The 14326-nt window shown below is 53.6% G+C and overlaps 1 protein-coding gene across 1 annotated transcript; it reads right to left on the bottom strand.

Moving 5' to 3' along the window:
- Positions 1–947: 947 nt before the first annotated feature.
- Fbrs (fibrosin) lies at positions 948–12566 on the bottom strand. Its single transcript, XM_051145300.1, has 18 exons — positions 11907–12566; positions 11440–11619; positions 10658–10693; positions 10539–10568; positions 8555–8603; positions 8165–8465; positions 6543–6844; positions 6146–6348; positions 5986–6030; positions 5695–5790; positions 5410–5478; positions 4559–4588; positions 4110–4181; positions 3452–3569; positions 3280–3360; positions 2255–2338; positions 1910–2117; positions 948–1807 (listed from the first exon to the last, which is right to left on the bottom strand). Exons 1-18 carry the CDS (start codon positions 12357–12359, stop codon positions 1222–1224), a joined length of 2943 nt encoding a protein of 980 aa, XP_051001257.1. The 5' UTR covers positions 12360–12566; the 3' UTR covers positions 948–1221.
- Positions 12567–14326: the final 1760 nt, after the last annotated feature.

Below are 14326 nucleotides of genomic sequence, written 5' to 3'. Positions count from 1 at the left end.
ACTGAAAGAGGAGCCAGGGGTAGGGGGTGTCTCATTGTAACACTCATTTTTATATAAATATTCGCAAGTCATGTTACAGAATAAGCCCCACTGGGGAAAAAGTCAAAGTTACGGTTCTGTTAAACTGAGCCCTGCCTTCTAGTTGGGGCCCCAGCCTGGAGGTGCCTGCTGCTTTGGGAAGGCTGGGGCTACTGCTGGGAGGCTGCCAGAGAAGCTGCCTGTGTGCCCACCCCTGATCCAACCCCCTTCTTTGGTGTGTGTTTCATGGTGACCTTCTCTGGCCACCCCTCTCTCCCTTAATTTGGGACAGGGTTCTGTGGAACAGGGCCCAGAGTCCTGGGGGCACTTGGAAATGGGACAGTGGTAGGGACTTAGCCACTAGAGGTGGAATCTGAGGCTTGAAGGCTGAGCCTTTTAGAGTTGTGGGCCAAACAGAATAGAAACAAGTCCAGAGAGACCAGGGCTAACAGCCCTTCCCTCCAGCCTAGATTCTAGGTCCCTTTCCCTGTTGGTCTACCTCTTGCTGGACCCCACATACCCAAGGATAAGCCCTGGGTTCCTGCCTGTTCCCTCCAGGCTCTTCCCCTGGGACACCCTCCCCTACAGAGAGGCCAGAAGCTAGGAACACAGCACCAGTCTGAGGATTTAATTAACCAGGAAGGGGATTATTGGGAGGGCACCCCTGTAAAAATGTACAAAAGGTCTGGGGGATTTGTGGAAGGGGTGATAAATATGTACATGGAACCCCTTTTCCTTTAGTTCCTCCTTCCTCAGCCCTAGGAGGGCATGAGAACTTGGGTGGTAGGTGAAAGGGAGGGGGCACTTTGGCCTCTGGCTTAGTGAGCCCTTGGGGAGGCAGGCCAAGGGCCTAGAGGCCCTTAGAGGGGGCATTGGTGCACCTTAGGTCATGAGCTATAACCTCTAAAATGACCCCCTCGTGTACACACACACGCGCACACACACTCTTTCTGTCACTCACTCGCTCGTTCTCACACTGCTCTCTAGAGGCCTGTGACCTCTGTCCTCCCAGTGACCCCACAGTCCATGAGATACTTGACCTTGCGGGGGTTGGGAATTCTACTCCCAGGTCCATGACTTCAGAGATGGCCATGAGATTGTGACCTTTGCCTTCCAACCCTGGCTTAAAAACTTCAGCCCTAGGACTTTGTCACAAGGTATGGGGAGAGGGGGTGGAGCTTTGCCCCTGCCCCTCACCTCTCCTCACCTGTCAGCCCGGGCTGGGCCAGGGGCTCTAGGTGGGGAGCTGGGCCGGGGGGCGGGCACAAGAGGTGGTGGTGCTCCCAAAAGGGCTCCTGGTGGGGTCTTGCTGAGAAGGTGAGGGGTTCCTGGAGTTGCAGTAGGTGGTGGTGGAGGAGCCAAACGGCTGTATAGCAGGGGATGAGCAGGGTCTAGACTATAGAGGCGGGCAGCAGCCATGGCCCCTGGTCCAGTCAACTCCTCACCTGCCTCATAGAAGCGTGGTGGCCTGGCCAGGCGTGGGGGCCCTGCCAACCAGGTTGGCTCTGGGAAGCCTGCACAGCGCTCTGGCAGACTAGGGCCAAGGAAGGGGGGTGGCCGGGGCCTCTCCAAAAGCAAGTGAAGGCCCTGAGGCCCAGTGGTTGCAGCAGCAGCGGCGGCGGCAGCAGCGGCAGCGGCAGCAGCTGCGGCGGCGGCGGCAGCAGCCTCTTCTTTCCTCTCTTCCTTCACCCGTACAGACTCTTTGGCTGGCCGGGCTCCTTCCTCGCCAGCCCTGGCCTTAGGAGTAGCAGGAGATACTCGCAGCTGGGGCCGTGAGAAAGGGAGGTCCCTGGTGGGGTAGGGGTGGGCAGGCACAAGGGGACAGAATGAAGAAATTCCAGAAGCTGACAGCACTGGAGTAGGTAGGGTGGCAGTTATGTAGAGGACATACCTGTCCTTCTCCTCCTTGGTGACAGATGGCTCCCTTCGCTCCACAGGCCGCTCCTTGTCTGAGCCTGGTGTTCGGGCAGTTTCAGGGGGTCGGACCCAAGCAGGAAAGGCAAGAGGACTGCGGTGCAGGCGGCCCCATGGGTCTGGTGGGGAGGCAAAGGCTGGTGGGGCTCCTGGGCTTTCTTTCTGGGCAAAGACGGCGCTGGAGTCTGAGTAGAAGGTAAAGTAGAAAGTGACAGGGGCCAGGACGGGGAATATGCAGAGACAGCCCCACAGGCCCAGCTTGAGCATATAATTCCATTATTACAGCTTCCACCCCTCATTTCCCACTCCACCCAGCACTCACTGAATGTGGGGCTGCCCAGGCCTCCAAAGGCCCCGTTGGAGAGAGCAGCCAATGAGGCGAAGCTTGTAGGCCGCCCAAAGGGATCTGTGGAAGGAAAGGGGATTGGTCAGAGCAGGCCCAAAAAAGTGGTGGGGAAGAGGCAAGTTAGTACTTGGGCTGGGGCCCTTAGTGGCTTAATTTTTTGTTACTTGTTCTTTGAAACAGGGTCTCACTACATAGATCTGGCTAGCTTGGAATCACAGAGATCTACCTGATTCCACCTCCCCAAATTTTGGGATTAAAGGCATTCATAATCAGTCCTTAGTGACTTAGTTTTAACAGCTACGTATTGGGCATTTCTTGGGCCAGGCCAGGCATTACATAGTGTTTTGTAGCCTCTTTACAATCTCTTTGAGTAAAAAAAACGATTCCCACTTTCAAATGATAGATCAGGCTCAGAGAGATAAAGGACTTGCCAAAAGTCATCTAGCTGTTAAGTGGAACCACCAGTCTGGGGCCTCTGATTTTAAAAGTCAAATTCTTATCTACTTCCACTCCAGACACCTGACCCCTCTCTAGCAGCTCTCAATTCTGCAGCAAACTACTAGCCTGAAGACTTCTAGAGCTAACTAGCCTACCCCTCCATGGGAACCTCACAGTCTTTCTAGCCAGAAACACCTTTAAGGGGGTTCAACTATATATATCCCCCAACACACATACTCACAAATCTCCCCAGGAAAATTTCAAGTCCCCTCCACCAATGATCATGCTCTCCCTTGGGCCTGCACAACTTTTCTTCTCCACTCTCTCCTGGGTGACACATGTCCTCAGGGTCGCACTGGCAGAGTGGGAACCATCCTGCCCTCCCATACTTACTCTTCAGAGGAGGAAATTATCCAGCCCAGAGTAGGGAGAGTGACTGACTAAGGCCACAAAGCAAAGAGAATCCTATTACCCAACTTGAGTTGCCTCTTTGGTCTGGTTTCCATCTCTACCTTCATGTTAAGAACAGGCCACAGGAAGCCCAAAATTCTCTTGGCTCTTACCAATGTGAGTGCTGGGGCTCAGGAAGGGTCCATGGGCCCCAGGAGCTGTTGTGAAAGGATTGGCTGCAGCATGGACGGCTCCTGGGGCAGAGAAGCGGGAAATTCTGATGAGGATGAGTGACAGCAAGGTGGACATTGGGCTATAGGCTGTGGGAGGGCTGGCTAGACTCACCAGTCGCAGTGAAGAGGGACGCTGGGTGGGAGAGCTCCTGCCCAGGGGCCAGGGCCCCATAGGGCCCCGGAAGGCAGGGCAGGAGGTCATTCCGAAAGTCAAGCTTGTGGGAATCACCCTGCATGGGACATAGTGAAGAGGGGCAGTGAGGAGCTAGATGTGGCCTAGATCCCCCTGCACCACCTTTTCTTTCTTTGTTTGTTTTTGTTTTTTGAGATAGATCTTTCTGTGTGTCCTGGGCTTGCTTTGTAGACCAGGCTGGCCTCAAACTCACAGCGATCCGCCTGCCTCTGCCTCCCGAGTGCTGGGATTAAAGGCAGGGGCCACCACGCCCGGTCTCCGCCGCCCCCCTTTCTATCCAGTTATTTTTAGGTCGTCCCTGGCTGTTAGCACTCCTACCCCTAGCTTCCCTCTAAGGGTTAGCTGGCACCAAAGGAGACTTATGTGCTTTCCACTACCTCTTTTAGCATGTTTTCTAACCATCCCAGTACCCAGGCAGAGAACTCAGGTGCTAAAGAACTAACTGCTCACCAGTGATGAGTAGGAGAAAAGGCTTCTTGTTAAAAATTTTCTGAGCTTTGTGGAAGGTCACACTACTCAGAGTTCAGACAAGCCCTGACTCTCAGACCCATTCTCCCAAGCCCTTCAGCCCCAGTACCTTCATCTTTTCCTGGTGTCTCAGGATCATGTAAGCCACACGAACGTGCATGGCACACCACTTTCCTGGTTTCTGTCGCCCCAGGATGACCAAAGGGAAAGGGAAGGAAAAATATTCACTCATCATCCACTCTAGGCTTGGCCCTGGGCCCAACCTTGCCACACAGCACCCTCAGTCATCACCCCTACAGCTGAGGAATGACCAGCTTAATCTTAAAGCCTAAGGAAACTGAGGCTCAGAGAGATAAACTGTTTTGCCCAAGGTCCCATGGCCAGGTTATCTAAGCCCAGGTTGTGACTTAAAAGCCCTGTACTCTCTATTGTTTTACATCTGGCTGCCTTCACATCTTGAACTTAATTTTTTTCCCAAGCAGGATCCCACCCACCTCAGCCAAACACCCTGAAACCAGCCCCCAGCCTCATGCAGCCTGAGATCCTCACCAAACTCACCCTCAAAGGTGGCCGGAAATGATCAGGGATCTGGGGATGGTAAAGGAGAGATTGGAGGCGATTCAGACCTGTTCACTGACCTGAGTGTCACATCACTACAGTACCCTTCCCGCAATTTCCCTGAGACTACAGCTTCCTCAAATCATTCATGGCAGTGTCAGAATTCCTTTCCCATTTCTTCTCCCATTCTAGGTATGGCTCCTTCTGCATAATGTTTCTGAGGCACATTGGAGGGAGGTGCACTGTCAGGATGGTTATGTAGGACAGTTTCTCTACCAGAGAAGCAGTCTGCCCTGTAACAGCTTCCTATGTGGAAACACTCAGGGGAGAGGACTTTAGTCTACCCTTCAGGAAACATGTCCCACACTTTATTCACATTATTCTCAGAGCCCTGGGGACTGAGACGTGTGGGAAGCCAAGGAAAGACTTTGGTCAGTTTATAAAGGTTAAGTTTATCTTTTCATTGTTTTATGGACAGGGCTTCCTGGTATGATGTCACTTGGGGAAAAAAATTCAGTGACTTACATTTAAAAACCCCTTATAAAAAGTCAGCCTTGCTAGGAAGGTAGCTCAGTAGTAGAAGCACATTGTGAAGCCCTAGGTTTGATGTCCAGTAACACCAAACAAAGAAAACTAAAGTACAAAAGTACTGCCCCACTAATTACTTTATATACAATGTCATCAACCTTCTACTGCTCACACCTGGAAAGACCTGTTATACAAAAGCTCTCTCCTTAGACACCTGAGGGTGGATTGCAGGAAGAGCCAGGAACTCACCCTCCTCTAGTCAACTTTGCTTTCCCCTCAACATACCTTCCAACTCCCCCAGGACCTGACCTACCCCCCCTCACCTGTGTCCCCTTCTGGGGGAGCCCGCTCAGCACTGGCCCCAGTCGTGGTGGCAGCTCAGGATTCGTGTTCTGGGAAAGGGGAGTGTAAGGGGTCAGACAGGAGAGCCAAGCGCCAAGTTAAAAAGGGGTCGAGAACTAAGCTGGGTGATGGGTCAGGAGAGGGAGCATGGCTTTGCAACAACCTGGGTCCAGAAGGGAGGGCAGGAGGCTAGACAGTTTTGGGGAATGGGAAGACGGCATATTGGTAAGGGGTGGGAAGTGGTACTGTCTGCATTAGGAGCTCACCTTGGGCTGGAAGGCCCCCTGAAGGGAGCCAAAGGAGACAGCTGGCGGGAGACCCGGAGGGAGCCCGGGCACTGCGGGAGGGAAGGCCATGTACGGCTGCGGAGAGAAGGGCACTAGTCCAGGTAGGGAGTGGAGGTGTAGCCCAGGTCTGGTCTACCCACTAGTTCCTTGGCCTCCACCCTATTACCCGCAAGGCACTTCCCCAAGCTCAGGGCTCTTGCTGTTGGAGCTGAAGGACTGGACCCCTGATACATCCACTCCCACACATCACACACCCCCACACACACTCACATTATGTCGGAAAAGGCCTTCCATCTTTCCTGGGTATTTCTCAAACTAGGGAAGAGAAGGGAAGAGTCAGCTGCCAGCCAGGGACCAGGGTCTTCCTTCCCTGTAGGAGACGCCCTCCCTTAGGCCTCTGAGCCTTTTTAGCAGCCAAGGAGGAGCTCACCATGTGGCCGTGGGGAGGCAGCAGGCCCGGGGGGTAGGGAGTGAAGTGCTGGTGGGTGTGCTGGTGGGTGTGCTGGTGCTGGTGGTTGTGCTGGTGGAACTGGAAGGCCAGGGGCCGGGCCGAGCCCCCTGCCCCCACCACCTCAGGGCCACCCTGGGCATTCAGGTAGCGAGAGTTCAGGTCCTGGCCGATCAGGTCCTGCTCTGTGGGAGGGGAGGGGAAGAAGGCTTTAATATCTGGCGCCACCAAGTCAGCCTCCTTGGGCCCAGGTGACTGGCCTTCCCTTTAGCATTGAGCCACTCCCTCCACAGGCTCTTGGTCCCTGCCAAAGCCAACTGAGCCCATCCTTGGGGCCATGGCCCCCCACCACTCCACCCTGCCAGGACCCCAAACTCACCAGAAAGGGCGTTAGCGGCTGAGGCCCCAGGGTGCCCTGGCACCTGCAGCAGAGGTGGGGGTGGGGGCAGGGTGGGGCCAGGGGAGACCAAGGAAGGGTGGTGGGGTGGTGGTGGTGGGCGCAACCCATGGGGAGGAAAGCTGTGGGTGGACAGAGGCAGGGGCAGTGAGGGCGTCGGGGGCCGGTGGGTGAGCTGCGCGGACGAGGAGGAGGCAGATGAGGAGGAGGAAGACGAAGAGGATGATGAGGGGGGAGGCTGAGCCACGGGAGGGGCCGGGGCCTTGGGGGGCGGCCGTGAAGAGCTGGGGAGAGAAGTGGGGAGATGAGTGAGGGGGTGGGAGGTGCTAGCTCTAAAAGGAGGTGGGTCAGAAGCCTGGGTGATACTGTGGCCTTGGTTCTCCAACATGGGAGATGGTAGAACTTGGCCCCCAGGGACTCCTTGCTGAGAACCCAGTCTCAGGATGAGATGCCTCCCACACCCAACAACCCCTTCTCCTCTTTAGATCTGGTTTTCACAAAGATGCCTCTGTCATCTCTTGCCATATGACTTTCCTTTTCCTAACTCAATCACAGCACAAAACAGAACATTCATTTTGATAATTACAATGAGCCACCAGAGTTACCACTGATAGTGGAAGCAGTTCCACACTACCCTGTCCCGTGACTCAGGCAGCCTGAAGTCTATGCCCATCTTGCCACGAACACCTGGTGACCTTGAGCAAGTCACTGCCCCTCTCTGAGCCTTAGTTTTCTCAATAATAACAATGATGATGGTGACAGACAACAATGAGGAATCCATAACAGTAGTGTCATTAACTTTTAACCCTTTAACGAGTACTTACTGTAGACCAAAGTTGGCATCTGCTCTATGAGCCAATGCAAGTCTCCAACATGTGGTGTCACCTTCCCCAGGATACTGTAGCCATATACAACCATGTGTCCTCTAACAATCCCTTTTCTATAACATAACTCACTTTTTTGTCTCATCCTAAGCAGTAACATGTGAAATTAAAAAGCTGAAGTAGTACTATATTTTCCTAAAGTAGCTAACTTTGACTATTTTGGAGTTTACCAAGACAAGGCCTGAACTCACTCCACATCCCGCTAATGGTGAGTGTGCACACTTTGGGAAACACTGCACTCACTCAGAATCAATCCTCAAAACAACTTTAAGAAAGAAGTACTATTATTACTTCATCTCATAAGAAAGAGGAAATTGAGGTTCAAAGGGGTCAAGTGACCTGTCAAAAATCATACAACAGACAGAAAGTGGCAGTACAAGAATTCGAATCCAGGTCTGACTGACACCAAAGTCAGTACTGTTAATCGTCACAGAAAACGTCAGTATTTCCCAAAGTATGTTTCTAAGAACATTATCTGTAGCAGATGTGCCTACACCAAGCTCTCACCAGCATATACAGCTGTGAAAAGGCATAGACCGACTGCCCTATACAGGAATGTATGAAGGGCTCAGGTCAGTCCTGAAGTAATCTCTTAAAATTTATTCTACACAGTGTCATTCCCAATTTCCAGTCTCAGAAGCCTCTTCCAAGTCACACTCTTTCCATGTCCCCATTACACAGCGTACCCTTCCAGATCAGATCAGACCCCTGTACACTCACCTGCCAGTGCTGAGGTCCAGGCTGCTGCCATAGGGAGAAGTTCGGAGGCCGAAGGGTGAGACTCGAAGCTGCAGCTGGGGCTGGGGTGGGGGTGGCAGACTGGGAGTAGCTGGTAAGGGTGTAGGGGATGAGACAGGAGGCCGAGGGGCTGGTGGAGGTGGTGGTTCCTTTGGGGGGAAAGGCACTAGCAGCGGGTCGGGCCCCGGGGGCTGCTCTTGGCTCCGCTCCAGGCCCGACACTTTAGGGACCACAGACAGTTTTGCTTCACAGTTCCCATTGAAGGTGCCATGAGGACCCGAGGCTGTGAGGGCGGGATGGTAGATGTGCTTAGCAGAGGCTCATGCTCACCCATGTCCCTTTCATGCTTCCAGTCCAGCCCTTAGGACCAACCTTTGCTGGTTGAGACAGTAAAGGAAGGGTCCAGGTCATCATCGGAGACCTGGGAGAGAAAGGCAGGGAAAGGTTATGTTATTAAGCCTTTGGAGCCTGCTATGAACTCGTGGTGGTAGCAAGTCTATTTCATCAACCTAGCTATGGTCTATTAGAATGTGGGCTTCAGGGGACTTAAGGAAGTAGAGCTACTGAAGCCAAAATTCTGCTATGCTAGGGATGACAGCATATCAAAGCAAAAATGCCTGCTCACTACGGGAGGGCTGCAGACATCGCTAGCTAAGTGATTATGAGCATGTATTGCTGCTACAGAGGACCCAAGTTAGATTCCTAATGCCCATGCCAGGGAGCTCACAACCGCATGCAATTCTAGTTTCAGGAGACATCACTGCCTCTGGCCTCTGCAGGCATCTGTACTCACTTGTATAGACACACATACATTAACTAAAAAGTAATAATCTTTTTTCTTGTTTTGAGTCAGGGTGTCACTATGTAGCCTTGGCTGGTCTCGAACTCAAGAGATCTCTGTCTGCCTTTGCTTCCTGAGTGCTGGGATTAAAGGTGTACCTCATCATGCCTGATCCTAATAAAATAATCTTTAAACAAACAAACCAACCAACAAACCAAAGGGCCGGGCATGGTGGTGCACGCCTTTAATCCCAGCACTTGGGAGGCAGAGGTAGGTGGATCACTATGAGTTCGAGGCCAGTCTGGCCTACAATTTGAGTCCAGGATAGGTAAAGCTACACAGAGAAACCCTGTCTCAAAAAAAAAAAAAAAAAAAAAAAAAGCAAAACAAACCAGACAACTGCTGGTGCAAAACACTTTCTGGCCTGCATACCTGTACGGTTTGCAAATACTAACAAACAAAATAAAACAAAACCTTTAAATTGGTGATATTATCAGAGCTGGAAAGTCCTTGTTAAAACACAAACTTGAGGGCCATCTGACAATTGTCCTCATTCTCATGTGACAACAATTAATTAGAACTAGATAGTGACCGCCACCTCCCTCTAAGGTGGACGGCCGCCTCTCTGGCTTACTACAGTCCTTTTCTAAAAACTGTGAGATGGCAGGGAAAAGTCAGACATCAGGGTGTATAAATGTAGTAAATTAATCATGGGAGTAAAGGGCAGAACATTACCTCCAAAGGCACAGTATTTTCCAACAATCACTTATAAGAACCTGAAATAGGCCTTTCCAGGATGAGTATCTGCACTGATAACCATGGTCTCGTGTCCTCACTGCAAGACTCTAATTATACAAAAAACACTGATGGTCACAGCAAAGACCATTCAGTTCCAGACTCACTTTGGACTGTAGAAGGCTAGTGGAGGCTTCAGAGGTTCTGAGAAGGATGCTAGACCAATAAGTGAACTTTCAACTCTCTGGCTACTTAGCCATGTCCATCATTAAAACAATGGTTAGAGGGGTGGGGGTAAGGCCCTGGCTGCTCTTCCAGAAGATCCAGGTTCAACTCCTACCACCCACATGGAGGCTCACAACTGTCTGTAACCCCAGTTCCAGGGGATCTGATATCCTTTTCTAGCTTCTCAGGCACTGTACACAGGTGATACACAGACATACGTGCAGGGAGACAAAACACCCACACACAAACTAAGTTGAAGCACAAGCACCAAACCAACCAAGCAAACACGTGAAACCAAATCAACCAACAGACAAAAACTAAGGCTATAAGATAGCTCATCAGGTCAAAGCGCTGGCTGTGAGCCTGGTGACACAGCTCCAGCCCCGAGCCTAAGTGGGGGAAGGAGAGAACTGACTCCTGAATTGCCCTCTGACACATGGACACTGTGGCCTCACTCCTTCCCCCCACCTTCGTCCTCAAAACTTAATCCTGGTTCAATATAACCCATGTTCCCACTTAGGGGAAGGATGTCTGTTGCTTGTGGAAGTTCATTAAACTGCAGGCCACTTAAACATTCGTAACAGTGCCCACCCAACAAGTCCTAGCCCCACTCACCCTCTCATCCAGATCACTTTCTGCGTCACACTGAGAAGGAAAGAGAGAGATATCAGGAGAGAGAAGAGGACAGGGACCCAACGGGGAAGGGAAGGGCCGCTGTAGGTAGGGAGACTTACTATATATCCGGCTTCCACAGAGTGACGGGAGAAGGCCTGAGAGAGACCAGAGTCCAGAGGTAAAGACGGATGACTGCTGACCAGGCAACTGCTCACAGCTACAACTCCCAGCAAGGTAGTCAAGGACTCTTACAAATCTCTGAATCAATTTTTCTAGCTGTTCTCTGAGTACGCCCCACCTCCATTCCCAAGGATCTGACTATTTTCTTAATACACCAGGCTCCCATATCTTACATTTTGTTCAAAACAACTTTTCTTCATTTCTTTCCTCAGCGAGCTTCTACTTTGGGGCCCAAGACTTTCTAGGGGGCTTTCCCTAACCACAACCCTCTGCCCATCCCCCAGACAGAATGAGTGGCTTCCTCATGTCGGTTGCTGCAGCCCTTTGCCTAGATCTCTCCCAGATCACTGCCTTGTACAGCTGCTCAAAGTGATCTAGGTGTTTGCTTGTTGACTGTTTCTTTCCCCCTAGGCTACCACCAGCTAGAGGGAAGGGCAGAGACATCTAATTTATTTATAATTCAGCTAAGTGTCTTTGTCATGTCTCTTAAATTATCAACATGCCGGTAGTATACATAGCACAAGCAAAAGCAAGTGAGGGTGACTGTAGTCAACTCCTTTTCACTTCTGGACTAAAGAGGAGGGTGCTGTCCGGTTTGGTCTGCCTTCCGCTTTGCTCCTAGAAGCTGGGATTACTGTTTAGGATTGGCAGCTGCAACGCTCATATATGAATGATACTCTGATTGGGAATTTTGAAGGATTGGGATCTGGGACAAGCTCACCTCTTTCCTTCTTCGCTTATTGGGCCATTTGCGGGGCCTATCCCCAGGGGGCCGGCCAGGCTCACGGTCTGAGCTGTCCCCTGGCTCCCCAGTGGCCCCACTGGAGCCCCCCCTTTTCCGTTTCCCAGAATGCTTCAGCCGATGTTCCAGTCGCTCTGGGGGCTGAAGAGATGCATCCTTCTGTAGAAGAGGAGGTGGAACTGAAATAGTTGGAGAAAAGCTCCCCAACTCTCTAAGGGTGACCAAGCTACTCAAATGCCTCTCAGGCAGGGTAACCTAGGTAGTCCCCAGAGACTGGCTCTACCTCCTCCCACCCCAGGGTGGGGCAGAAGCCGGGCCAGAGGAGCCGGTTGCTCTGGTTTGGGGTGTCACCACTGCCCCCTCAATCCCATCCTCTCTAAGGGCTGTATCTTCCTCTGCCCTGCTGACCCTCCTCCCAAAGACCCCCAAATCTCATTAGGACACACCTGCAAGGCCTCAAGGCTGGCAAAGCTAGCGATGGCAAAGCCATCGATCAAGTCTTCCTCCTCCTCTTCCTCCTCTTCAGGCTCCTCCTCGGCTTCCCCGTCTTCTGCGCCCCCCTCTTCCTCCTCCTCCTCCTCCTCCTCTCCGCGGCTGCCCGAACCGGCAGGCCGCTTCCGTGCTCGCGGTCTCGGGGGTCGAGGCCTGGGTCGGGGCCGCCGCCGTCTAGGGCCTCCAGGTCGCTCTCCAGAAGAAGCTGACGACCAGGGACGGGCGGGCGGCGGCGGTGACGACGAGGATGAAGAGCCGCGCGGGGCGGCCAACAAGGCCCGGGGCGCGTCACCGCCAGGACCCCGGCGGCGTCGCTGCTCCCGGTCTCGGTCTCGCCGTGAGCAGCGTCTTCGCCGCCGCTCCCCCTCTGCTGCCCAGCCCGGGCCTGGGGCCGCGGCCGTCTCCATGGTGACGGCCCTCAGCGCCGCATCCGGAGGCGGCGGGGCCCGAAGCGGCCTGTCCACAGGCCCCGGCTCGCGAGCGCGGCGCTGGCGCTTGCACAGGGACGGGAGAGCTCCGGCTTCCTCTTTAAAACAGGATCCGCTGGCCCCTGGCTTGCCCCAAGGCCAAGGCCCAGAGAGCCGGCGCCGCCCCCGGGGCGACAAGCCTGAAGCCCCCCCTGTAGGGCTGGCGGGGCCGCGACGACGAAAACTGGGCGGCCGTCCCTTTAAGGCGAGGCCTCAAATTGTCCAGCCCCCGGCCCCTTTAAGACGACTCCACCGTGGCCGGCTGGTCTAGTGCGGCGGCGGCCCCGTGCCAGGGGTCGAGGCAAGTCTCCCGGAGGAAGAGGAAGGGCCACCCCTTTAAAAGGGGCGGAAAGCGCGACCTCCCCTTTAAAAGTATCTTAAGTCCTCCGGCTCAAAGTGGCCACCCCTTTAAAGAGTACAGAGGCCTTCAAGCCTCAGGCCGCTTCTTTTAAGAGACCGCAGCTAAGTTTCTAGTTCGCCACAAGCTGCCACGTCCCCTTTAAGATGAATTTAATGAACTTCTCGCGTGGGAAAGGAGGTAGGAAAACTCCACTTGCCCCAATTCTTCCAACAGTTGTTTGTCAGCTTCGGCCGGTTTCCCCTTTAAGGCTGGCGTTCTAGTCGGTCGGGCTCGGTGCCCACCCCTTTAAGGAGATTTAAAGAGGTCTACGCCTCCCCCGGGCCTTGAAAGGTGGGAGAGGGGCGGAGCCTGCCGTCCAAAGTCCCGGATGTGAGGCAACGGTGACGGATAGCGCTTCTCTCTGTCCTCCGACATAAAAGACTCTTCCTCCTTTCCTCCGTTCCTGGCTGACTCGCGTCTAGAAGGATCCGGAAAGGCCGCTGGGGAGCGAGGAACTCTACCGCATCCTCCTGTCGTCGCCCTTGGAGTCTTCGGCCTCTTCTCCACCAGAACTTCCCTGCCCCTCCTCCCTCTTTGCCTCTTCCTCCTCAGCCAACGCCTCCTTCCTTTCTCCGCCTCCTTCCCCCTCCCTCCGTGGCTCGGGCGTTTATAGGTTGGCAAGTGTACGTCAGCGCAGAGGGCGGGGCCAAGGTCGCCGGAGTGCCGGATGTAACGCCCTCAAATCCGGGATTGGGTCGTCAGATTAGCCCCGCCCTCCCCAGGTCTTGTGACTCGACTGGTCCGAAATAGGTGTTTGGAGCCTCAGGCCACCCGCCTCTTCCTGCTCTCTGTTTATTGGCCCCGTGCTGACGGCGACGGGGCGAGGCAGTGCCCGGAGCGGGCGGGGAGCTGGCGGCTCCGAGGCGTTTGCCGGCCTGAGTGCGCTCCTCTGATGGGTAGGGTCTTCTGCCTTTTGGCCTGTTGGCACTTGGCGCAGGTGCATGGCGCTAGCACCCTCTGCCCGTCGGTGGGCGGACCGCTCCCCCGCAGCGTCGCAACACACCGGGGCACGCACCTCGAGGGTCAGCGGTCGCGCGGAGACCGTGCCCCTGTTCCCGCAGGGTTCGAGCGGTGGCCTTCCCTTCCAGTGGTCAACAGTAATAAATACCTTGCACTCGTGTGCGGAGTCCTCTCTCGCATTAATTCACTTGGTAATAAGTTCCGGGGAAAATATCTGCTATTGGATCCAGTTTACTAAGGGGATATGAACAGCTCGAGGGAGGGCCCTGGCTAGTGTCCGTAGTTTTTCACCTTATGCCACTCTGATCTCTGGATTTCTGTTTAAGGATCATTGTTGTGTGTGCATGATTTATGTGGGGGGTGTGAGAGTCATGAATGCATGCTGAAAGCAGAGGACAAATTTTATGGAGTCAACATTTTCGTGGGTGCCGGGGATCGATTCTGGTTCTGAGCTAATGTGCCAAGTGCCTTTTACCAGCTGAGCACTGGCTCTGGCTGTTATCTTAACATGGACATTTCCTTGACAAACTCACCTTGTTTTCTTGTC

The sequence above is a fragment of the Acomys russatus genome, chromosome 5, assembly GCF_903995435.1.
Source record: "Acomys russatus chromosome 5, mAcoRus1.1, whole genome shotgun sequence".
NCBI lineage: Eukaryota > Metazoa > Chordata > Mammalia > Rodentia > Muridae > Acomys > Acomys russatus.
The sequence above is the reverse complement of the archived record's forward strand: the minus strand, read 5'-3'. Positions and strand labels throughout refer to the sequence as shown.